Raw genomic sequence first — 27,183 nt, forward strand, 5'->3', positions numbered from 1 at the left:
ATTTTCACAAACATCAAGTGAAGGTTGAATCACCTTCCTTGTATATTTGCCAGAAGAGCAAGAAAAGCTTTGTCGCATATGATGAACGGTGAATTTACCATTCAGGAGTACGATAAAAATAAGAGTTTATTTTTCTGAGAATGCATTGGTTTTCTCATACTAGGTTTCGGTTTTGATTCATTCAAATATTGTGAATATGTGTAAAAATTACAAATGTTTTCGAAATACATCACTAAAATTTGAATCAGAAAAATGCGCTTTATAAACAAATTGAGAAAGTATGTTACAGATTGCAAAATCCACTGGAGTAGCCTAAATGCAATATTTAAACGCTTATGTAAGCTTAAGAAATGCACTCAAAACCTTTAACTTACTAAAATAGCACAATGTTTTCCTCCGAAGAAAAAAGCCTGACATTATTAACTCTCTACCCGGTAGAAGGTGCCTGCTGATGTCTTTATCATCGTTAAGCTAATATTATAAATGTGTGGTACCTTGAAAATTATGTTTGATAAATTACTCAGCAATCTGCAATATTCGACAACTGCACGACTCTAAATCAAAGTTCAGTCATTCTAAAAGAAATGACTGAAACTTGGATGAAATACAGGATGACTCGTATGACACTGCATACGTGAAACTGTTCATGTTTTAGAATATCTTAAAATAACAAGTAAAATTAGCGAAGTTATCCAAAAACTTTTACCGACTCTTCTGCTTGATAAAACTAATTAGCATTGAATGCACGGATACAATGACCAACATTAATTATTTAACAAGTGTGTTCTCAGTATAAGTTGAATCGATTATATTTCAGAAAAGGCGTAAGTCCAATGGATTTCCGTAGGATTTACGCCCTTTCTGAAATAATCAATTCAGTTATATTGATGTAACAAAATGCGCAAATCGAATAGACATAACTTTTGTCCCAAATTTGCAGTTTTTGAACAAAAACCAAACATGACCTCCATTGGAAAAGAAAAATCTATTGTAAAAGGTGAAGTTTATTGGGGATATTTTGCTGAATGAACACAATTATTTAATCTCTGTAAAACCAAAAGTGGAACTACACAGTGCGTTTTCATCAAATGCATAAATTAAAATCTTAACTTTTTGAAGAATAAAGTCAATCCCGTGGGATTGGCTTCTTACAATCCCGAAATCCCACGGGACTGAAATCGGAGCGGGATCGGAAACCCTATTGTATATTAACACATGTTAGAAAATGTCGTATATTGTAATCAGCATCTTTGTTTATTGTTATAACCTTTTCATAAATGAATTCCCCCCCCCCTCCCCTCCTTTTTTTGCCCCTAAATCAACAAACATCAGTGGATGATTTTTTTGAGAACAACACTCAAAAATTGCCGTTAATCTTAATGTCTATATTTAGGTAAATTCTAAAGCAGCCTATAAAATTTAAATAAAAAATTTGAAAGAAGAAATAGGCGGCATACAGCTTTGTAGAAATAGCTTTTACTATCTGGCCTATATTTCTTCTTCTCTCATTTTTTAGGTTTAATTTTATTGTCTGCTTTAAAATTTACCTAAATGCAAAGATATTAAGATTAACTATGATTTTTGAGAGTTGTAATCAAGAAATCATATACTTATTTTATTTCACTTTTTAGGGCGAATCAAGGTTAAAGAAGTTATTTTTGGAATCAAAAAAAAAAAAAAAAAGTTTAATGTATATATATATATGTATATATATATATATATATATATATGTTTTTTTTAATTATCAATTCAGAGATCTAAAAAATTAGTGATAAGCAAACACTTCACATAATGTTTAGAGTTTATAGTTTACTACATTGTAAAGCGGTTGCCAGTTGCAAATCGGCGACTATTTCATTGTTAATTGCTACTAAAAATAAAGTCTCAGTTGCCAAAAGTGTTTTATTATTTGTAAAAAATCTTATTGTAAATCATGCCACAACAATGTGCTTCCGATCCTGAGACATTTAATGCGTCAGTTCCCACCTTCGCAACGTAATTCAGAGCAAACTCCTTAAAGTTTACATATTTTTTTCCCTGCTTACTTTTTTTTTTAAATGGCTACCAAAATTCAAAAAGGGCTGCCATTTTTAGTGACTCTGGTAACAAGTAGTTACTATTGAATAGTAACCATAAGAATTTCGAATAGTATTTGAAATTCCTAGTCTAGAACTTTACGAGATTGTTCTAAAATTAAAAGGAGTGTTCTTTAAATTTATAGAACTAGGGTGTAAGCAAACAATTATGTAATTGTGTTCCCAAGAATTAATCCAACAACGGTGAAAACGTTTGAAAACATTTCATCTCCCCCCCCCCCCAGAAAAATTTGGCATAAATGATTTTGCTACTTTCAATGAAAGAGTAATACAATTTTTACATTTATTGCTTTTTAGTTTGTGAAACTACCATGTGAAACAAATGTCATAATGATATTAGAAACATATGTGAAACACCTGGCTGCCAATCTTTTATGTGCTTCACCTCCAAAAAATGCGAAAAATGGCAAGCAATTAATGCCTGATGATGTTAAAAATAAGTATGTATGATTATTGTTATAAAAATGTATTTTCAATTTTATGTTTTTCTGTAATGATGTATCTCAGAGCTTTTTGGGTGGTCCGTTTTTCCTCTTTGGGTTCTGAACAGCCACATTTTCTACCATCAAATTGGTCTCTAAGGTTGTTGTTTATTTTTTTTTTTTTAAACAAAAGTTACATGCATTTGACATTAACTTGTTGATAAAGCATACCACAAATTACAATAAATTGACCAGTATAGTCTTATAAATAATACCAATTTCTGATTCAACTGATTTGACTTACATTGCCCTTGCAATGTAATTATAATTAATTTGCAATGTTATTACACCATATTCTCTACATTTCAATGCCTTTTTCTTTTGCAAATTTTAAACATGGGGTAGTCTAGAAAATTTTCAAAATGTCATTATTATTAGGAGAACAAGTTAAAAAACAATACTTAAAAAATCCCTCGAGAACTTGACAGAACAAAGCTAATTTGATCAACTACTTGATAATTGCTCAAGTACATTATTCTCCCGAAGTAAAGCATTTTTGTAATTGATTCTGTGTCCTCCCCCCTCCCCTTCTTTTTTGATGAGCATGTTTCTTTGAAGAGTGCCTAAAAGCCTTAAAATATGATGCCTCTTATAAACATTCTTAATGGATGGTCTTATGGCTGAGTGAACAAGCATCCATAATGTTTATTTTTCAATGAGAAGATTCAAAGTTAGATTAATATAGAGATATACACATAAAATATATTTTTATTTTATAAACTAGGAAAGCAGTACTACCAAGTAATGCTTGACATGTTCATGCTAATTAATTTAAGACAGAAAGCAAGATTTGTGGCATATTTACTTGTTAAAGTTGGAACTTTAAAAAATCACATAATTCACTCTGGCATAAGACCATCCAAATATTATGTCAATTAAAGCATCAATTAATAGATATAAAATCTTACAGCCAACTCTTATCCAACTTGAAGTCCCTAGAGATGAGCTAAAACATTTGAGTTATTGGTTTGAATTCCGAGAAGTTTTCACTACCTTCTCAAGAGTTTGCGTCCCAATGAAAATTTCAAGACAAAGGAATATTCTTGAAGTTATAAGGCTTCAAGTTATCAGAGTTGACTGTAATTCAAAAAGTGTGAATTAATTTCAAAGATTTTTTTTTCTTTTGCAATTAATAACAAACATAGTGGAAATCATCAAAAGGAATTTTTATGCTTTTTGCTTATAATTTTGACAAAATGTCAAGTCCTTAAAAATCCTCTGCCTCCCATTTTTTTCTTTTTTAAATATATATCTATAAAATACAAAACAAGCTCCCTGGTGGAATAAGTGCTCAGTTTTCCTTGAATTTCCTTCAGGTGAAAATATTGAATATTTGTCTCCCTCTCCCCCTGTCCCTCCGACTTAAATTGTCAAGTCTGGGGAATTGAAAGTAGAAAATTGTATTTGAATCAAAAAATACAATTTCCTTCTTTAATGAAAATATTCCTTGGGAATGGTATAGCTGGAATCAATCAACTGTAAAAAGTCAAATGCAAAAGTAGACACTTAACAAAAATCCTGACAGTTAAAACATACCATTCTCAAATAAGACTAAGGAAATTGTATTTTTCTGATCACATAAATTGGTTCTTTCGAATTTATTTTCATATATTAAGTGAAATAATCTATACTAATATTATAAAGAGAGAGGGCCGATTTTTGTGTATTTATATGTTTGAGGTAATCTCCGGAATCACTACACCTATTTGAAAAATTCCTTCACTATATGAAAGGTGCTTTCTTACTGAGTGATATAGGCTATAAATCAATAACTTAATTACGGCGGGAGTAATTAGCGTTTTTAGCTTGAATTCTTTAGACTTAGCTGAAATTTTGGCAGTACTTTCTTCATTAAATCTATCAATAAAAAGTAAAGGAATTGTCCCACAGTTTTCTTTTTGACACCATTGGAAAAAGTGGGCATTTTTTACTCCAGATCTCTCTCAACCTATCGTCGAAAAACTTAGCTTCTATCTTCAAAGGAAAAAAGGTTACAAGCGTTTTTAAATCAAGTTTGAAAAGTTATTTGGATTCAGGTTGTCAACCATTTTATTTTCGCTTTTCCACGCTTTTTGAATCCATTGTTTCTTTCCTTATTTTGCATTTAATTTCTTAAACTTATTTTTTTTCGTGTTTCCATAGTTAACTTTTAAAATCAATCATTCGCATTTTAATTTCTTAAAAATATTTTAGTATCTGTCATCATTGTTTGGAAGGGTAATTTTGCATGGTGTTTTTTTTTATTTTATTTAAGCCTGGTTGTTGAATATATGTCACTTGACACAATTTTTATTCTCAAGGTAGACCGGCAAAGCCGGACAACGCAGCTCTTAATATATAAGGATTTGAAAGCTACTGTTAATGTGATTTAATACTTTTTATTTTGTTTGGCGAAACATTTATTATTACCGAAGAAAAAACATCCACTTCACTCACAAAAAGGCTGAGTTCCGATAGCGTGGTTGCTTGGCATGTTAGGCGCTGAGCAGTTCAGTCTAGGATTATTGTTTTAAAGCAACCGTAAATCTAATTCATTGTTTTGGCGATTTGTTTTGAAAGAAATGAAACTTTTGATTTGTTTTTATCCAAATGAAATGTACGACATCTTCTTCTTTTTTTCTGACGATGATTTTTGAATGTTCCACAGGATGTTTTTTTTTTCATTAGACTGATGGATTATGATAGCAGGGTTCTCGGCGAGTTTGGGGATAAACAATAGAGTTGCAGAATCATTTTTACATTTGAAAGATATTATTTGATGTCTTTTTTTGTTTATTTGGCGAAATATTTTAAATGGCAGTAAAAACTGCTTCACTCGCTAAATATAGTTTTAAAGCAACTGCAAATCTAATTTAATGATTTGACGAAAAGTTTTGAATTAAAAGGAACTTTAATTTTTTTTTTTGAAAATGTACACATTTTATACAATGAAAAATCATCATTTCACATCAGAGGGGGAGGGGGGTGTCATTTTTTTTATTCAACGGACTTCCATTAAATTTTAGCACGGGCATCGCTGCGCATGTACTGCTAGTTACAGTATAAAAAAGAAGAAGATTAAAAGTTTTATTCTAAGAAATCCAGCTGACACTAAACAGTTGATAAGCTAAAACATGAAACATGAGTTTTGGAAATGAATCACCTGAATGAAACTAGGCAAGAGTAAATGTGGACAGGATGCCTTAATTTTCCGGATTTTGGATTCCGACTTCAAAAAAAGAAAAAAAAAACTTTTGTGCGATATTTGTCGTGTTTTTTTCCTGGTTTCACTAATGTTTGCGCTACACTTTTTTTATATTTGATCAATCTGAATGAAAGTACACTTCATTATGCAAAAACAAAAGTTGGAGATAATTTGCAGCTGCGTGTAGCCCGCGGGTATAGTTTTTTATTACTATGCTATGTGTTGATTGATACAATAAATAAATCATTTTTTACTAAAAAAAATTGCATTTTTGTTCAATAGGCTTTGTATTACATACTTATGAGAAGAAAGAATTACTGTTAATAGCGGATCTTAAAAGATTGCTGCATAGTTACAGCAAAACGCTTATTTACGCATGATACGAGGTATCAAAAAAAGTTTCAAAAACTGAACTGAAAGTAATTTTTTCAACAAGTAATTGCCACAATTTACAATTTTTAACCTTTAAAACTGAAAAAAAAAGAAAAATTGATTATTTTTAATGGAAAAAAGTTCTGGATTTTGAGATTCCGAAATTAGGGTCTCATACTGTTTGCATTGCATCTTAAATGTTACTATGAAATTTTCTTTTTCCCCTTTTGTCTTTTTTTATAACAAATGTTGTAACTGCTTAAATATGTTTATTTATTTATTTTTAAGGTTGAACTTATGTAAAGAAGCAATGGACGGCATTAGAGTTTATTTTGATTTCACATTAGCAGACCTTCTGTTATATCATAAAGAAAAGAAGCAATATTATACTGTTGGACACTCTTGTTTCCCTCTTAAATGCAATATAAGGTACATTCCTTTTTTCCTTGAATTGTTACATAAAAGCTCTTTATTAACTGACCGTTTTCACACCTGATAGGACTGCAACAGCTGTAAAATTGGAATACACTTTTTAGTGCAGTCTTTTTGTGTGTGTGTGTGTGTGTGGTACAGTCGATTCCCGCTACAATGCAATTTGACTTACGCGAAATGGCTATAACGCGAGTTTTTCCCTAATAACGAATTTTAGGGCTAACGTGAATTCCTCGTCTGCAATATGATTTTTTTGGAAGGAAGTATTGGTTTTGTTATTGGGTTCTAAATATTGATTTCGTGAATATATTTCATCCCTATAGCGTCACTGATAACGGAAGTTCCCTTCTCCATACTAGTCCACGCATCGCTTTATTAGTGCATCAAGTAACCACTCGGCGTCTTTCTTTCTTTTTTCTTTCTAAATATTAAAGGTGATGAAATAATATGGCACCTTAGTCCACTGTTTCATCTTAAGTTTGTAAAGATGCTTGAACAACTAAAAAGTATTTCGATGGTAGCATGACATTAAGTATAAGTGATGTACGTGCCATGTAGTTTTATTTTATGTCTTTACCTGCCATTGATCTTATTTTGTACATCTTAACAGTTTTTTTTATGTCGAATGAAGCAGCTTTTTTATGTTTTAATTACAGTAAAAGCTTCTTAACTATGAGAAACTTTAATTTTTTGTTGAGGAATGCGTTAAAGCAATTTGAGGGGTGTTTATAAGCGTCTTAAAGAATTTGATATGTTTCAAAAAAATTTTTATACATACCTTTTTCTACAACGCGAAATTTCAACTTACGCGAAGAGTCTTGGAACGCATCCCACATGTAAGTCGGGACTCAACTGTATAGGAAAATTTCAATCAGATTAGGACTCAATTGAAGAAATCATTTATAAAATGAGTGCTTTGTCTTCAAGTGACCACAGGGGCACTGCAATGGGAAGTCACTGTGACCTCCCAAAAGTTTGCTCATTCTGGAAATTTTGTCTGACGATTCGGCAAAATTATCATCAGTTGGTTTATTTTGACTTCCATTGAAGAAGCAATTCCTAGTTATTTCGTAAGTTTTTTTTGTTATTGTCTACATGAGACTTTTTTTATGCGGTCCTTATCCACCACATTAAAAAATATATTGCTTAAGTGTGTTGCGAAAACTATTTTTTATAACTACTAAAGTTTCGAACAATTTTTTTTAATGCGATTTTTTTTCATGCCTTCCCCTTCCACCGCACAAAAACAGTTCTTGGTGTACAAAGTTACCCAAACTTTTTGAAACGTTCTTGAAACTTTTTGAAATTTCCCCCTCGAACCCATTCCCTGCCCCAGCCGACGCAGGATCGGCCGCGCAGTCTATGGTAAAACTGCCGCGGCCATTGCAGGCTCGTCGCAAGGAAATGTTTCCTAACTGGCTTCGGCGTTTCTAGCAGTTTTTGCTTTGGCCAAATCAATGTCTGCGCTCCTTCCAGGGGCAGAACCCTGTTACTGTGCTTCTCTGTTGGGTTCTGGTGCTTTTAGGGGAGCAGTACTCAAGTTCTTTTCCTTAGTCAAAAGGGACGTAATTTATAATATTTCAAGAAACTGTTGTTGTAATTTATATTATTTTACTGAGATATTAACATATCAAGTACTCTTAGATGGTACACGTATAATGCTTTAACTAATCAGGCAAGATGTTTTTTTTTTTCCCCGTGGAAGCTTTGTTTCTCAGCATTTTGGCATTTGAACTCAGAATGAACAAGTTTGAAAATATTTCCTTGCAGTTACCAATATTTTTATGCTCGAATAAAGCAAAGAAACAAAATATTTTTTTCCTTTTAAAAGACCCACCTTTTTATAAAGCATAATTCACTAAATTTATCATTATGCTCAAATTTTCAAACTTATTTTACACAATATTATTTTTTTAAAATCTCTTACATATTTTAATTTTGTATAAGTATGTTTATTTTTTTTTTTAAATTATAATGAGTTTACTACACTTTTCATTTATTTATATGCTACAGTGAAACCCCTCCTAACGGACAACCCTCAAAGGCGAACATTCCTCTTATGCAGACAATTTTTAATTCCCCAGTTCCAATGCATATAGCATTATTAAACCCCTGTCCTGCAGACAAAAATTTTTGTCCCATTAGTGTTCGCATTAGAGGGATTTTACTGTATTATTTTTTATTTATTTTTAAATCACGATATATTCAAACTTGAATTATAGCTTTTTAGATTCACAGCACCCTTTGATGAATTTTTAGTGAAACGGTTTTGAATAATTTTAATTTCACAAAAAAAAAAAAAAAAAAAAAAAAAATATGAAAGCACAAACGAAATGATAATATCTTAAATTCTTTTGTTTAATGTACACTTTACTCATACGAAATGAAACATTCCTCCCCTCCCCCCCCCCCTCCTTCTTTTTCAGATTACATTTATTGTAAAATACACCGCCAGCTCAGTCAATTCCAGCCAAGGACTGCAGTTTTGTGCTTATTAGCACTCATCAGCCCGGCATAGGAGTGACTGAGCTGGAGGTGGAAAATCTCTTAAGGAAGTCTAGAGTGCCAAACAAACTGGTAGCTAATACAGTATTAGCATTGACCAGACGAGTGACCGAAACAATGATTCGGTTCAACTCGGAGATTGAAGGCAAGGCAGGTATATTCAGTAAGTTACCACCCTATAGCCAGGGCTGAGGCAGAAATACACGAAATACACCGCCAGCTCAGTCAATTCTGTTCCGAGATTTGAATGTGAGAATGTGTTTTCCCAAACCTGCAGCAGTTATGCAAGCCTAAATTTGCCACACGGAATCTCGACTGTCATGGTTTGACAGAGAGAGATGCGAGCACAGAACATTTAATCTGCCATCCAATGCACTGCCAACTAGGTTAACTTGCGCAAGAACAATGAAGAAATATTTTAAGGATGATTGTCAGTCTTTTTCTGCCCCTTATCCAAATGCTAAATTTTCCAGATTACGTTTTCTTCCAAAATGTCGATTCATAAAATACGAGCCTTTTTACAAAGGAATAAACAGTATTAAAAGTAAATTAAAATGAATGTAATGACATTTATGAATAAAATATAAATAAGGAAATGTTGTAGGTAAAATTCGACAGGTTGTGCCAACAAAGAAATGTCTTTTCATTATATTAACAATAAAACTGTTTTTCCTTTACATTTGTTTTAATGAACCCCTTTGCAATATATTTCGTATTTTTTGAAGCGATATTTCGGGAGACAATGTGATCTGGGATCTTCCACGTTAGGCATCTGGAGCAGAAATAGACTAAGGATCACTTTTAAAGTTAGTTGACAAATTGAATTCTTAATTTGCCTTTGTATTTGTAAACTTGACGCAACTCATTTGTTTCGAATGGCATTAATCTAATCTTCACACTTGATTAATAGCGTGAAGACTAGAGAAACGTCCGTTATTATAATATTGTTGTATATCACATAATTATAATAATCATGTTCTGTATCATATATCATATTAATTCACTGAATAATATCTATTATGGCTTAAATATAAGAACGAAATAACACGAGATCATATTTTTATGCATTTCAAGCTTATTTTCAACACAGAGGTATCACTTATGTTTGAACTTATTTCTGAAACAAGTGTACTTAGGAAAAAAATAGTACAGCGAAGTTCTCATTTAGAAAAACTTCATTTTTTAAAGTATGTAAAACAATCTGTTCTTGATTTCGTACTCTGGCCGATCGTCCCTATCCACTTCGCGAATTGGCCAACCAAAGCCCGAAATCAAGAAAATTTCTGGCTTTGGCTGGTAAGTTTTCAGCAATGTTGGCCAGTTCATGAATTGGTTGGCCAATTTCTGGCTTTGGCCGTAACATGTACAAAATATAAAAGATTCAGTTAGAAAGCCGTGAGCTCACTTAATATAAAACTGATCATTCTGATACAAAAACTGTGTTTTTACTGATACAAAACTGTTCATTCTGTTACAAAATTGACATTTTTGCTGATACAAAAATGAATTTTTGATTTTCACCCCTGTGTTTTATGGTCATTTGTGAATGGGAAATATTTTTTTTAAAAAATCTGAAAAAGTGGCATCTAAATCAAATATATGGAAGCGTAAAACTTTAGATAGCAGTTTCTCATTTTAAGCTGAGCTACAGATACGATTTTCGCGCTTATCACAATAGTACAGCAATCTTACCAGTTTGGAACCTTAGAATGTACTAGCTCTACAGAATTACCACTAGTATGAATTTTACCATCAATGCTTTCTTTCGTTCATGTTAAAAAAAAATAGACATTTTAATATGTTAAATTACATTTTGAAATATTTTTTAGAACATTTCGTTTTTTTTTTTTTTTTTTTTTTCAAAAACTTACTTATTTAGACACATGCCCATGAACATAAACTTCATTTTTCTGTTTCAATTTTTAGTGCTTATTTACAGATATTATGCAGTTCATATAAAATTGATAGATTATACAATTTTTTAAATCATTTTTTGACAACGTGTTCTCTATTTTATAGTTGAAATAGTTTTTGAGCATGTTTAAAAAGTTTGGCAGATTATTTCTGCTTAGATATTATCAGCATTTGTTTTCCTTCTAATTTATGTTCTTAAATGCTCTTTGTGTATGTATACATGTATACTGAGAATCCTCTATGACCAATCACTATTCCAAACAACCAGAATTTGACAGGCAACTTTAGCTCCATTAAGTGACTACCTAAAATCCCTCTCTAACCGTGACTTTATTTTCTTCCAAAGTCATTTTAAGTTATGCTGCAATCAGATAGCAATACAGTAGAACTCCTAATATCCAAGTCACTTTTAGAATTTTCTAAGAAAAAATATCAGACAGAAACTTACTATGGTTGCAGTTTACAAAATTATGGTTCTGTCTACGCACTATTTTCGGGCAAAACTAGCAAAACAGTTAACTTTGACCAATATAACAGCAAGCAATGACTTTTATTTAAAGTATGGTGCGTACATACTGTACTAAAATACAGCTCTTGTAAGTACTTATTCAGGTAAAGATGTTGTCTTTTCAGTTAATTAATTAAAAGCTGTTTTTTTAATACAGTCGGACTTCCATATATCGAAGTAGCAAATTGGCGGAAAAAAATTCGATATATAGAAATTTCGATATATGGAAACGATCTTATTTTATCATAAAAGTATCCTAAAACATTAAAATAAAAGCTAATTTTCGTATATGAAACCCAATTTATAATTTATGCGAGTATCGGATTAAATGAAAGTTAATGATTAAAAAATTAACAGAAATTACATTTTTGCGCCAACCAATACATCTTCATATTCTTCGTCAATTCAACTTGATCGCAACATTAGGGGATTTTCGTTTTAACAATGTAATCAGGAGAAAAGTGAACAATTAATCTACTTAACTTGAATGATTTTTACTGAAACTAAGAAGACTAGAAATGATAATCAACAAACAAAAGGGATAATTTGAAATAAACTTGAGGGAATTTAAGAACTTCAGAACGGAACAATGACTTAACTACACACCCTTCAACCCCAGATTTCTTATGAGTTCCATAGCAACCTTTAGTGTGAATGTAATTTTCTCTTCTAACCTTTATTTTTCATGAGACAAACAGTCTAAAGTGGAAAAAAAAATCTACGAATGTCTCGAAGAAAATTGCGATATATAGAGGTTTTTTCGATATATAGAAACAATTTTTCTATATAATGAACATAGAAATTTGCTGGGATTTCGATATGTGGAAGTTCGATATATGGAGGTTCGACTGTAGTTTCTTTCTCTCATTTTAACATACATAGTTATTAAAATTGACCCTTTTTCAGACAAAATCCTACTATCTGAATTTTTGACTATCCAGATAGGGTCCAGTCCCAATTAATTCGGATAATTAGAGTTCTTCTGCGTGTTATTTTTCATATTTTAAGAAACTCATTCCCCTTTCAAGCCTATACCTCACTATCTTATCAGATGTGAGATACGTGTGCTCAAGGCTTTAATGGCCACCTCATTAGCAGTTTTCCTGGAAATTCCATAAGAAAGATTTCTTAGAGCATGTGATTCATCTTGGTTTCACAGCCCTTTCTAGAAAAAACACTGCTCTCCCTAATTATGTCCTTGCTGAAACATTTTTCTGGACTTCTTTGCACAAATAAACTGTAGTTGATTGTGCAATTTTTTCATATTTATTTGACAAACTGAAAAGTAACCAAGAGAAATTTGAAATTTAAAGCAACTGTCCATTAACAATTTTTGAAACAAAATGAATTTTATTAAGGTTTGATCAGTATATTTTAGTCATTTTGTAGTGAAACTTCTGTACATTGACTATTTTTAAACAGCAAGCAATTATTTTTGAAAGAGAAAAAGCTGTCTCTCCCCCTCCCCCCCCCCCACACCATTCGTTAATTAGCAATATACTTTCAAAACAATTTCAGCTGTAAAAAGATACTTTAGGGAACTGAAATCTTCAAATGATGTAGTAACTGTTGTAAGGACATTTTTAATCTATTATTACACAATTCAACTCTATAATTAATTTATTGCATGAAGGCTCTATTGATTATACGGACATCTTAAAGCAAATATTTTTAATAATCATCACTCTATAAAATGACTTTTTAAAAATTTGTGGTGGAAAGTATTTTGATCGTGGAAGTCATGCAACTAGAAATTCCTCATGCACAGACCATAAAATAGTTGCTCTTTTTTCTCTTCTCATTTATTGTGCTTTTTGTGTTGTTGAAATTGTTTTACTATTTCATTTGCTCATGTGTTTACATAGTATGTCTTATGGATAATATGACAACAGAGTTCAGTAGTTTGCATTCTTCGTTAAAAATTGTCAAGTTTTGCTATTCTAAATTTTAGTAAAGAACTATTTTTCCCACAATTCAAAAGCATTAGAGTTGAAATCAACATTTTTAAAGAAAATGTATTTATTTTTCTAGTAGTGTTGTAAGAGTTCATTTGGAAAAAAAAGGGCAATTATTAAAAGACTTTTCATAAAATTCCTCCCTCTATAACAAAATTTTGAATTCTTAAAATTGATGCTTATTAACTTTTCCTGTAAATAATGATCACTTTATACTTAAAACTAAATTTCATAAAACTCTTTATGTGTTTTCAAAAAAAAAAAGTATTCTTGCCCAATAAATATTTACCCCCCTGTGTTGATGAATCATGTTGCCATATACCACAAATTTGGTCAGCTAAATTGTAATGAAAGTAGATATTATTCCAGAATTGTAACTTAATGTGTGTGTTTGTATTTTGTTTGGTTTAGAGAGAACAATGCTATCCCTCATATCAAAGCAGAAGTACAAGAGAATTCAAATCATGTGGTAAATATGAATTCACTTTCAAATAGAGGGTCGAATTTGAATGTCACTAAAGCTGAAATTGAGATTTCTGTGCCGAGTCGACCCGGTAGAGGTAGACCAAGCTTGCGAAGTCATCCAATGAAGCAAAACCAGTCTCCAAAGCATGAAAATGCCTTGAATGGTGTTGCTGAAGTTAAGATGGAACTTGAAAAAAGTCAGCAGTGCAAGAAATCAAGCAAGTTTCCCCAGGAAAAAATAGTGAAAAATAGTCCAAGTATGTACTCATGGTGACTTTTTTGCTACGTAATTGTATGCTGCTTTTTTTAAAACTTTTTATCGAAGTAGTTCCAGGATGCCTTCATTAAAATACATTACTAATGTTTAAGTAAAAACATACATAACTTCAAAAAGGTTTTTAACTAGTTATTTGAAAAAATTTACACAATGGAAAAAACTTATAGGGCCAAGAAAAAAAGAGTTCTCAATTTAAAAGAAAAATTCAGTGTGACATGGCTTCTGAAACAAAAAGTTCTCAAACAACTTTTTATTTTATGTAGTCACCTAGGTTTTTTTTTGAGCAATCACGATTGCTTATTGTTCTGACTTGACCGTTCTTGGCGTTGTGGTTCCTTTTTCAGCTTGGACCAGTGGCTCTGCAGCACCACCGCCCACCGGCCTCTGCAGGCACGTCGGAATCCGCTCTTCCTGGTCAGATGCGTCCATGTCCGGTACACACACGTGCTGACACACATACACACGCCTACATGCATACACACAGGTCTATGCACACACACAAGCCTACACATGCATGCACGCGCGCCTACGCACACACAACTATACACACGTAACCACCCAGGAGGTGGGGCAAGAGGACGGGAGCCATTTCTAGAAACAGTAACTCCAATGAATAGGGTCCTGTCGCAACTCGTGATTGCGAAATACATAATTTGAATTCAAATAACGAAATTCAATTTAATTAAATTTTTTTTCTTTTTTTAAGCCACTGAGATTTTTTTTTGAACTCTGGTTCTTTGTTTAGCAGTAAGTTACTGCCCCTAAGCCAGGGCTAGGGCAGAACTACATGCTACACACCAGACAGCCCAGCTATCACGTCCAGAGACTACAGTTTTGCTCTTATTAGAACTCATCAGTCTGAAATAGTGAATTCCCAAGCTGGAGGCAGATGTCACCTCATTTGAAGCTATTAACAGTGGTGGCTTGTGCCTTGAAAAAGTGAGAGGGCCAGATCATGAATGCACTCACACTCCCCCCCCCCCCTGTTTTTGAGAAAAATATAATTTTTTTAAAAATATTTTTTTAACATTTATACATTTTCTTAAATTATATTTTTGTGTCATATTAATAAAATTAAAAGTAAATCACGAAAGATATAAATCTCATGTTTATGTCCATGATTGCCGGCAGGACATGGGCGGATCCAGGGGGCGGCATGGGGCCATGCTCCCCTCCCCCGAGAAAATTTCAAGAAAAGTTAAAATCCCCCTTTTTTTGAGCAAAAATGCAAAACACTTCTTGTATAATGCATACAAAGTCTAACAATAAGGAAAACAATGAGAGGAGGTCCATGGCCACCCTGAGAAAATTGCGAAAATAGTTTAAAACCTTTTTTAGAGCTAAATATAAAAAAATCCTTATTATTCCTCAAAGTCTAACATGAGTATAAAAACAACGCCAAGGAGCTGTAGAACCCCACTGAGGAAGTGTCAAGTAAGTTTTTTTAAACCCTCTTTCTCAGCTTAAATTGAAAAAAAAAAATTCATTGTAATTCACGTGAAGTCTAGCAAGAATGGAAACAATGCCAGAGAGGGCATTGCCCACTTCTCCTTTTCGCTAGCATCGTTCAAGATCGGTCTAAATTTTGTTTTAAGCTCTTCAGTTTCAAGATGTTTCCGGGGGAGAACTCCTCCCTCCCTAACATCATTGAAAGTCTTCAAAAATTAAGTTTTTGGAGCTTCAATTTCGAAAAATTGCTGGTCCTCTAAAAGTTACTCAGGAATCATGGATTGCCTATGTTTGCAATTTAAAGGGTTCAATTTTGAAAAAAATTTGGGAGTGGACCTCAGAATCTTTTCAACCCCAACCTTACCAAAGATAGTCTAGAATGTATTTTTAAGTCTATAAATTAGAAAAATTTCCTGTGATGGGCTTTTTAATCTCTCCTCCCCTTAACATCACCAAAAATTAACATTACCATCTAAAACAGCCTTTTTAGAGCTACAATTTCCGGGGGAGCGCTCCAAACCTCTTCTCCCCTTCCCTTACCACTGATAATTAGAATGCATCTTTAAGACTGTAAATTAGAAAAATTTCTTGGTGTGGACCCTCCAATCTCTCCTTCACGTATCATCGCGAAAAGATTGTGTTAAACTGCGTTTTTAGCTCTACACTTGCAAAAAAAAAAATCTGCCGGAGAACCCCCGAAGCTTCCTTTTCTTAACATTATTGGTGTTAATGTTTGTGTTTTTAAGGTTTCAATTTCGAAAGATGCGCAGGGGCGGGGGGGGGGGGGGGTCGCACCCGAGCCCATAATATTACAGTTAAAATGGATGTTAAAAATTAGAAAAATTTCCTCAGATGAGCCCTCAAATCTTTCCTTCCTCTAACAACATCAAAGATCGTTTAAAACTGCATTCTTAGAGCTAGAATTTCTAAAAATAGACAGGGGAGCGCCACCGAACCTCTTCTCTCCTAACATTCCAAAGATCGTCTAAAATGAGTTTTTAAGACTACAAATTTGAAAATTTTACGGAAGAGAAACCCCCAGGTCCCCTTTACTTCAACATTAATCGGTTGGTTCATATCGGCTTTTTCTTAAATCAGAAGTCCTATACAGTCACCTCAGAACAAACACTACTGATTACAGGAATACCACTTTGATGCGACGATATTTGCACTTGTTTGTTAAGAAAAGAGGAAAATTAGTGGGAAGGTTACAGCCTTTATGTTAAACTTGTGTTGATTACCTAGTTAAAATTCCTTAAAAGAAATAGTCTGGTTAAAGATGGGCTGGCTGCATTAATATTTGTAAAATTCAAAAATTTCCAAAGCATCATATTTTTTCAAAATTTCGGTCTCCGATTTCTTATTTTTTTTATTTTTCCCCGTCGAATCTTCATCCTCCTCAATATCTGCCAAAAACGTATGTTTTGGAATCATGCCAACGATGTCAAACCCGTGCTGCGCCAAAATTTGCATGCCTCATTTGAGATTTCAACCTTTTTGCATCCTGCAAGTATTTCAATTATTTTTAATGTTGGGTGGTTTTTCACTATATGCTACCTTATATCTTCTTATTTTATTCATCATTTCAATAATATTTTTATTTTTTAAATTTATTTTGGAAAAAATGCAAAAGTCAATCAAAAAATGTGGCATAGCACCCACAGTCTCGAATTTTATTGAAACTTGGCATGGTTGCTTTTTTTGTGTATTTAAGAAAGTGTAAAACATATTTATGGTGAATCTCAAACCTTAAATACGCCCTAGCTCCCCATTCTGGTAACAGAAAATTAGTCTTCAAGGAAATGTGATGATCAGGATTTTTTATTATGAGCAGTGAGAAAGAGAGGTTGTATGTATTTTTTTTAGAACATCAGGACTAAAATACCATCGGTTTCATGCTCGAGTTTTGCTGATGGCATGCTCATTTGCTATCAGCTTTCATGACTAAAAATGAATTTCTATGATGGATTTACATTGGCAGGTCACCTAGAGCCAAAGCGGTTCCCATGTCAGCTTTCCACCCCACCCCATTCATCACGCTTATATGAAAATTATCAAAGCTTCATATTTGAACAAAAATATTTTTTTTCTCACATCAGATTTTGAAATTATAATGGGTGTCACTTGCTAGACCACTTTTTATCCGTGAAAAGGGTCCTATGTACATTGTACATCCTCAAATTTGAAAAACTCAAAAAATCATATGTATTTGAATAGTAAGAACAATACTGTTTAAGGCTTTCACGGCCGGCATCAATATGGGGCGATAACATTTCCGGGCTTATTGCCCGTGGTCTAATTGGAGTAGAAATTCCAGACGTTTCGGCTTGCTTTGCTGCAGCCATCATCAGTGGTTTGAGTTTCTGGAATTTCTACTTCAATTACGCCACGGCCAATAAGCGCGGAAATGTTATCTCCCCATAGTAAGAACAATAGTTTGTTTTTCTGATCTGCCAGAGAATATTTACAGCATATATCGTCACCTTAGAGCAATAGTAAGATATCTAATCCCAGGAATAACACTAAGATATCCTTCTGTTGCTCTGAGACGACGATATCATTGGTTCGAATATAAAATGACTTGCATTTTTGAATTAGAAAAATAGATAGACTGCACTTGAATGCCTCCAGTTCTATATCTCAATTCCTGCTTTTTATCAAAATTAGAAAAAAAAATGGACTCAGTATACCACAGCATTTGCAAAAGAAAAAAAACTTGTTTTGGAACTACAAGCAAAGGCGACTTTTTCAGCACAAAAAAAAAAAGTATGTTTAATTCGGTAAGAAAAAAAAATTAAACATTGTTATAATTTTACCTGAAGGTTCATGCAATGGTTTACAATAATTAAGGTTTGCCTATTATTGGTCAGTTTAGAATGTGTTTTCACGTGAAGAGGACAGTGATGAAATTTGAAAATTTTACTCCGCAACACGTTCCGTTCAACACTCCGTTAAAACAAAGAAGTAGTCTCCGCAGAAATAAAATATGGCTTATTGCTCTAAAATTCAGCTGAAAGGTAGAACTGGTACTGCTATTACTTGAGAATTTTTTGATGTTTTTTGCTTCCAAGTTATCCTAGTAAAATGTAACAGTTACACATTTGACTTTCTTTCCCTAAATGTGCTTGTAGGTTGTTTTTAATTTTGTGCTTCCCTTGTTTAATTTATTAGATTTTTCAGCAAAAAAAAGTACTCAATTTTTTTAAACTACTGATAGTTTTGTTTATTTTTTCTGAATCTAATTCTTTATTAGAATAAAAATTAAATAAAATACTAGGTATGACAGAGTTTTAAATGTGTTATTTGACAAGAAAAGCCAATTGATAAAAGCAGGGGTGCTTCAAATTTAAATTTTTAGGAGGGGGAAAAATCTCAATTTGTCAAATGTAACTCCAAATTTTGCCGAATGATAAAAAATGGGCATGCACCAATGCGCACATCTAATGAAAAGAAACATTTCGGCATTTTGAAATAACAATTTTGCAATTATGTCTCAAAAATTCCGAATCTTCAAACAAAATTTGCAGAACAAATACAAAACTTTTTCTGACAAAATTTGTCATAGCGACCTCCCATGATCTCTTATCGGAGTGCCCCAGGTTAAAAAACATTCTTTTTGTATTATTTTATTATAGTATGCATTTAGAAAACATTTAATGATGTGCTTGATATCAAAATTATTGTTATTAATGTTTTTAAAAAAATACATAAATAAAAAATCGCACTTCTTTCCAAATTATTTGCATTGAATTGCAAGTATAAATATGCATCAAAAGTAGCGAAACAACGTTCAAGTTTGGAAGCTGTAATAAAATGTAAAAAAATGTTTTCAATTCTAAAGCCTATTTCTAAAGCTTGGTTGGCACTAAAAAGGGCGTAAATAAAATAAGTACTTTTATGGTTTCTTGATCGCAACGCTCAAAAATTGAAGTTGATCTTATATATCTCTTCTAATTTTTAATTTTATTTTATAAGTAATTGTTGCTTTAGAATTAACATAATTATAAAGATATTCTGATCAACTGCAATTTTCGAGTGTTGCGAACAAAAAGCCATATACTTATTTCATTTTATAATTTTTAGCGCTAACCAAGCTTTTAGAAATAGTCTTTGGAATTGAAAACATTTTTTACATTTAATTTTAAAAATATTTTACGCTTTGAAATTTGAAGTATGATTTTTTGAAATTTTTAACATATTTACTTGTATCTTATCCTTCTTTTAAAAAAAAAATGTGTTGCACACAAAGAGAGAATAAATTATATTTACTATTAACCTTTTTTCAACATTGCTTGTTTGTATGCTACGCTTGAATTTAAAAGCACTTTTGAACAAGTGTAGCGGAAAAAAAAAAGCTTTTAAAAACGCTCAGAAATATGCTTGCATAAGTTCAGCCTTGAAATTATTTGTGAAATTTATTAATCCAGCCAGATCTTATATTAATAAGCCTTTGTATGTATATTTAAAATCAGTATTATAAAATGGCGTTTTTTTATACTTAGAAGAAAAGCCAAGGCCTGTTTGCATGAGAATCCTAAGATCCAGTGACAGGCAAAGACAACCAGGGACTGAAGACACATCTATGAACACTGCATCTCATAATAAAGTTGATTCTTCACAACCGGTTGATCTTCCGTCTCCTGTATCATTGAACTCAGAAACAGAAACTGTTTTCGAGTCACCAACCCTTACCCGTGTGACTAGAAAATCTTTACAAGCAGCAACTTCTCCACAGCTGTCTAATTCACAACCCACATCATCACAACCATCTCGACCTCCACCAAGTGAAAGAACCATGTCATACACTCTTTCCATATCATCTCAGCTAAATAATCAAGCACCTCCATCGCTGTCTTTGGCTTCAAACTGTTTGAGTTCATCTAATTCATCGACTCATTCCACCATGTCCAGTCCTTTGCTTGAAGGTCAACAATATCATCTCATAAACAATGCCGGTTTGCTCCAAGAAGTTATGTCATGGCATATGCTTAGCTATCATTTGTATGAACAGATTCCAGCGGCTCCATCGTTGATTTATGGGGCGCAACATCTTTTAAGGCTTTTAGGTAAGTTCAATTACATAATTTCTGCTCGCAAAGCAGGAGAGATTTGAAAATTTGAACAACAATACAAGTCCAAACTTCATTTCATACATATCATTGCAGAACGTTTAAGGTAACATGCATCCCACTAAAATAGAGCCTCCATGATTACAAGATGCAATAAGGCACAAACAAATAAGAACCATACAAATATGTAACTAAAGTCTTTAAAATACATATTTGTAAGGGATAACTCAATCATTGCCTCACCCAGGCAAGAAAACATTCAATTGTCTAAGAAAGGAGGGAAAATATCCGATCTTCCAACTAATATTGATTGCCAATTGTACTTTTGTTCGCCATAGTTATGGATCCATCAGTCTGGAATAGGGAATAACCTAGCTGTAGAGGCAGATGTCATCTCATTCTGTACTTCTGCCTTAGCCCTGCATTGGGGCGGTAACTTACTGCTTTTAATAAAGATGCATGTTACCTGCGCAAGAGTTTAGATAGAGTTATAATATTGCTAGTTTAATTAATTGCTAAATTTACGTTGAAAATGGCACAATAAAACGGCGAAACAATTATTTTACCAGTCTGTAAACAAATCATACGGGGAATGAAAGATTCCGTTGCAATGAATGAGGTGGTCAAAGTGTCAATTCCGGATTCCAGACAATGTTATGAGTCAAAGAATTAATGATATGACGCTATGACGGGTGACATTAAAAAACATTGATTGATAACTACAAATAGCTGGGGAAAAAATTATTTTAAGTTGATGAATCAACAAGCATACAAAATGAACATTCCTTGCTAAACTGGACAACATTCAAGATATTATATTTTCTGAAAGGAATGTTCTCAGCTTGCGACTGGTGATGAATTGCAAAGCTAATTATAGTAACCTCAGCGTTACAGCTAAATAAGTAAAAATCAATGGGATCCAATGTTACACTAGCACAAGCTTTTGCAGTGATGGAACAGTTGCAATGAAGGGGAAGTGTTGAAGGATTCATGTTGAATGCAAAAAATCAACTTCAAATCAGTTTGTGATGGCAGAATATTTGGTCATGATTCAAATTTAAGCACTACTTCAAGTTGACTGGCACAGAGCATTACGACGGGTTCATGATCCATTGACGCATCAACGACAGTAGCGTAACTATGGGGTCTAGCTCTCCCGGCAAACAAAAGAAATTGCCCCCCCCCCAGGGTCGCCCACATGAGAAGTCACCAGATGTCATTCAAAAAAAAATTTTTTTGGAACATTTTGATTAATTGATTTGACAAACAGAAGGCAGCATTGTGATTTCTTTTCTTATTTTCTTTTCTAGAATTGTTTTCAATGATGCCCAATGTTCCTTCTCGGTAGATGTTATGTTTGTGTATATATATATGTTCCCTCTAGCTCTCTTTCTTACAAGTTTTTTTTTTTTTTTAATTTCAAACCATTTTCTATGATAAAAAAAAACTCTTTTTTTTTCTTTGAATCAGTCGAAATGCCGCCACTCTGGCCGCTGTGCCCCTGGGGAGAGCCACTCCTGACAACCCTTAGCTACGCTACTGATCAGCGAGGAACTTTCTTCGAATGCACAAGAAAATTTTTTAGATATCGAGCAACCACTACTTCAAACTTGGTTTCAGCGAAGTATGGACCCATATTGGCTGTTAGTAAAAAAAGTAAAAATCTCTGATCACACTACTCATGAGCTGTTACTGTTACCATTTTAAAGAACAAATATTTGGGACATGGGAGTCTGAGAATTGACACTTTTCAAGAAAAACGAAATATTGTGTTTAAATTCTCGATTTAAAAGCTTCCTGTAATTCTTCCCAAATCCTAATATAGATCAGAATAAAAAGCGCCACTGTCCCTTAAGACAGACAAGTCTCAGTCACATTAAGTGAAAGTTTGGGAATTGCTGACCGTAATAAGCAGTAAAACTCATGATGAACTTTTATTCAAATTCTTAAGAAACTGAAAAAATTAAGAGAATTCAAATGTTTAAAAGTATAATCCTTATACCCATATAGAAATGCATTTTTTTTTTTTTTTTTGAGCAATCACGATTGCTTATTGTTCTCACTTGACTGTTTTGAATTCCTATCATTTTATTTTCCCGCCAGCACCCTCTGCTAGTACCACCGTCGCATCGACCGGCCTCACGATGCTGCTCCTCTAGCGAAAACCATCTCCAGGTTGCTCCATATCCTACACGCATAAATACACAGACGCATGCCTACACACACACACACACCCACACACACGCCTGCACACCCACCCACACATACACATGCCTGCACACACGCAAAAAAACATGTGATTGCGCAAAACATAATTTGAATTCAAGATGTCAAAATTCAAATTAATTATTATTTTTTTTTTTTTTTTTGCAATTCTTTGCTTTGACTAGTGAATGAGAAAAACATTGTCCATATTGAAATATGAAATTTGATTTAGTATGCCACAGGCAGGGCCAATCCTAGCAGGTGTGCAGCGCGTGCACCACACATGGGCGGCCAAAGCAAGGGGCGACCGCAGGCCACATCGTATAGTTCTTTTAATCATAAATCGAATAAATATGCTGAATTTTAAATGTTCAATTATCAAAGTAAGTGCCAATTTCCCGACAGCTTAGCATAGTTTAAGAAAAATAGAATATTAGGGAACATTGTGTTGGTTCACTGTCCATTAATATCTACTCTTGACACTTGTGCTTCATTTATTTGCAAAATTTGTGACAGAACCGGTCATCAGGCATGGATACAGGAGAGGGGAAAGGATAGAAATGGCCCCCTCCTGAAGCATGAAAGGCTGCCTTCTAAAAGGAGCATTGAGGGAGGAAAGAAGCATTCAATACAGCTATCTGCATTGCAAGTAGAAATTTTTGACAGACAATCAAATAGAAATATAAATTCTTTTTCAATCAATTCTTTTTTTTTTTTTTCAAGTTTAAAATTCACATTAAAATAATATGCATGCTCATACTTCCAGCACCCTAATAAATTAAACTAGTTGTTCTCTGAAAACTGTGAAAAGGACCAGTTGAATAAATACTCAGGAAGTTATTTTACTTGTAAAAGTTTTGCTTGCATTTGATTATGATAACATGAAATAGTATATATGTACGTTATATATATATATGTACGTTAAATAATTTCTCATTTGCAGTTAAGCTTCCAGAACTTCTGTCAAAGATGAGCATTTCTCAAAAGAAGTCAGAGTTAATAGTGAACATTATGGAAAACTTTCTCCAGTAAGTTTTTTTACCATATATTTTGCAGCTAAACAATTGCATAATAAAATTTCAGCATTATACATTGCTAAACTGAATGATTTTTTTAAATATAATTCTAGTGGTACCCACACGGCTTTGCCCGTAGTAGAAACTTAAAAGGTTTTTTGGTTCGCCTGTATATTTACAAATAATGTATGGTGCATTTCTTGCCAATTGGCTTGCTCATGTTACGGTTCCACGTTATGATAACTTGGTAATTTGCTCGTCCATCTTATGATAATTCTGCTCGAGAAAATGTTCTTAAAATTGGAATAGAAAAAGAACAAAATCGAAATTTCGAAAAATTGCTTCAATGTGCACACCCTCATGCTATAAACCAATTGTGTGCCAAATTTAATGAAAATCGGCCAAACGGCCTAAGCACTATGCACGCCACAAAGATCCTGACAGACAGAGAGAGATCTGGACAGAGACTTTCTGCTTTATTATTAGTAAAGATTAATGAACAAAATTAAACCAATTTAAGTCATTGATCAAGATTTTCAACAATAACCTAGGATTATAAATATGGAAAGATCCCTCTACTTGCCCAATAAAAATCAAAATTAGCGGCCGCAACTTGCCATGTGGCAAATAAAAATATTAGTATTGTTTACCACTCTTCCCATATATCAGCCCCAAAACATATCTTTGACCATTTGTTGGCCATAGCTTTGGTATTGGGCACTACGTAGGCTAATTTAATTACAGATTTTCAAGGGGATTGTTGTCCTTACCTAACAACCCCTGTCTAAGTGTCAGTCCTCAAAATGCCTTTCCATACTTGTTGATGATTGGGTCGAAAGAATGCGTGCTTAGGCTTACAAACGCAACAATTTTACTGTGATAATGGAAAACAAAACTTTCCTTGTGAAAAAACACTAGAACATTTCCGTCATCACAAAAAAAAAAAATTCTTTTCTTTCATTTATTTATTTATTTATTTATTTTGGGGGGAGGGGTCACTTCTTATGTTAAATGATAGTGAAAGCAGAAAATGACCTCTAATAATGATTTAAAGGTAGCACTGTGACAAAAATCAGAAAAATATGAAGTATTTTTGGAAAATATTGGAGTATTTATGCCAGGTTTGAATCATTTAATAGAAAACTGCATAAATGGGTATAATTCTGTGCTGAAGTGTCTCACAGGTTAATATGTTTTGCATATGGCAAGGGTTTTCCAAAATAAATACTGCGGCAAAGCAGCTATAAGCGCAGATATTCATTGTGAATCAAAAATAATATTGTAATTGTTACCAATCAAAATCTTATTGGCATCAGACATTTTAGAGTAGTAAAACATTAAAAAAAAGAACTATTCCTTGACATGAACTGCTTTTTTTAAAAGGTTATTCAGGGTTCGTACGGGTCATGGAAATCCTGGAAAGTCATGGAAAAAAATTTAGCAAATTTCAGACCTGGAAAAGTCATGGAAAATTGAAATTTTCATTCAAAGTCATGGAAATTTACTTAGAGTCATGGAAAAATGCCCTGGGCAAAGATAATTTAGCAGTTGCTTAAAGAGCATTACACATTTTGAGTGAAACAGTGTTGCACATAAAAGCTGTTAAAACTGGAAAATTGAACGATCCCAAAAATAAATCTGGATTTTGAAATCTCATTGCATCCGCTGCTGTAGCAGCCACACTTCTTCTTCTTCTTTTTTTTTTTTTTTTTTGCAATGCGATTTTACTGCTTGGACATCACCCATTTTGAAGTTACATTATTTTCAACATTTTTTTATATTTTATATTCTGTAGTAGCGAACTTGCACGTTCTTGATTTTTGCCACACACACTCAAAAAACGCAATTCAATTGCGTCCGAGTTCGTTTCTATAACTTGTATAAAATTTATTTTTAAATTTATCTTAATTTGTTGAAGGTTTAAAAAAATAAAGACATGAGTCAGGCGATAGAATACATAAATAGGGGAATTCTAACACCCTAAAACAGTAACGCCCAACATATGGCTCTCAAAACTGATTCATGCGACCTACTGCTGATGTCAAGCCATGTTCAATGTCAAGAACCAAACACTATGTTCCAGAATTTCTGAACCTATTAATTTTTATGCTTTTGAAAATGTGCAAATAAGTAAACAAGTAGATTTGAATCAGAAGATATATTCACTGCTGAAAGTGTTTTTTTAAATAAATATCTAGTTTAGAAACATGAATTTAGTAAAGAATGTTTCTTTACATTGAAGAGCCCAAGTACTGTCAAGTTATTCGGATGATTAAATGCACTGTTGACACTAAAAGCCTTTTAAACCAAATTTATTGAAATTTAGTAATAACTCATTCAACTTTTGTCCCATTCATTATCATTTTGCCTGTTTATAAAAAAATATATATATAAAAAACTACACATTTAAGCATCATTATATTTGCATGAAATACACCGCCAACGGTGTATTTCATGTATTTCTGCTTTAGCCCTGGCTAATAGGCAGTAATTTACTGAATATATCATTATATTTGATTCACTGTATTTTTACTTTACTTAAATTTATATGAAGAAGGCATATACGAAGTTTAGTTTTTTAGGTGTACACTGATTGTTTTTCAATTATTAAATTCTTGGATGAGATAGTGGCAATAACGTGGAAGTTTTGCTAATGCTCATTTTCAAAGAATGGCAAGTTTGATATTAAATAGTACTATTCTCTTCATGTAACAAGGTCATGAAAATTTTTATGAAATCCTGAAAAAGTCTTGGAAAAGTCATGGAATTTTTTCATCCAAATAAGAGTATGAACCCTGGTTATTTCAATAAGCAAAGGGAACCTTCTTATTACATACTAGCAGTACCTGGACGGCGATGTCCATACTAAGTATTTAAAGAAAGTTCTTTGAATTAAAAAAAATCTCCCCACCCCCTTCTGATGTAAAATGATCATTTTTCTTCAACTAAAATGTGTACACAACTTTTCAGAAAACCTATTAAAGTCTCTTTGGAAGTTTTGCCAAAACACATAAAAAGATTAACAGTAGCTTTAAAACTCAAAATAAGCTTTCAACTGTATAGTTCATCCCTTAACGCACCAAGCAACTGCGCTTCAGCAATTTAAAATGTTTCACCAAATACTATAATAAAAACGTTATAAAGAACAATCACAACTGAATAATACGACAAATCAAATTATTTGTTTAGACTTAGATAAGTAACTATCTTCAACTATAAGAATGAAAACAAACGTTGAAGAAATAAGGAAAACA

The 27,183-nt window shown here is 32.9% G+C and overlaps 1 protein-coding gene across 1 annotated transcript in view; it reads left to right on the forward strand.

Moving 5' to 3' along the window:
* The window catches only part of LOC129234342 (male-specific lethal 3 homolog), a 48,727-nt gene that overhangs the window by 19,452 nt on the left and 2,092 nt on the right, over window positions 1-27,183 (forward strand). Inside the window, exons 6-10 of the mRNA XM_054868335.1 lie at window positions 2,394-2,536; window positions 6,423-6,563; window positions 13,860-14,170; window positions 20,361-20,705; window positions 23,857-23,941. Coding sequence (XP_054724310.1) covers window positions 2,394-2,536; window positions 6,423-6,563; window positions 13,860-14,170; window positions 20,361-20,705; window positions 23,857-23,941 — 1,025 coding nt within the window. The remainder of the gene's footprint in view (window positions 1-2,393; window positions 2,537-6,422; window positions 6,564-13,859; window positions 14,171-20,360; window positions 20,706-23,856; window positions 23,942-27,183) is intronic.

This window comes from Uloborus diversus, chromosome 1, assembly GCF_026930045.1.
Source record: "Uloborus diversus isolate 005 chromosome 1, Udiv.v.3.1, whole genome shotgun sequence".
NCBI lineage: Eukaryota > Metazoa > Arthropoda > Arachnida > Araneae > Uloboridae > Uloborus > Uloborus diversus.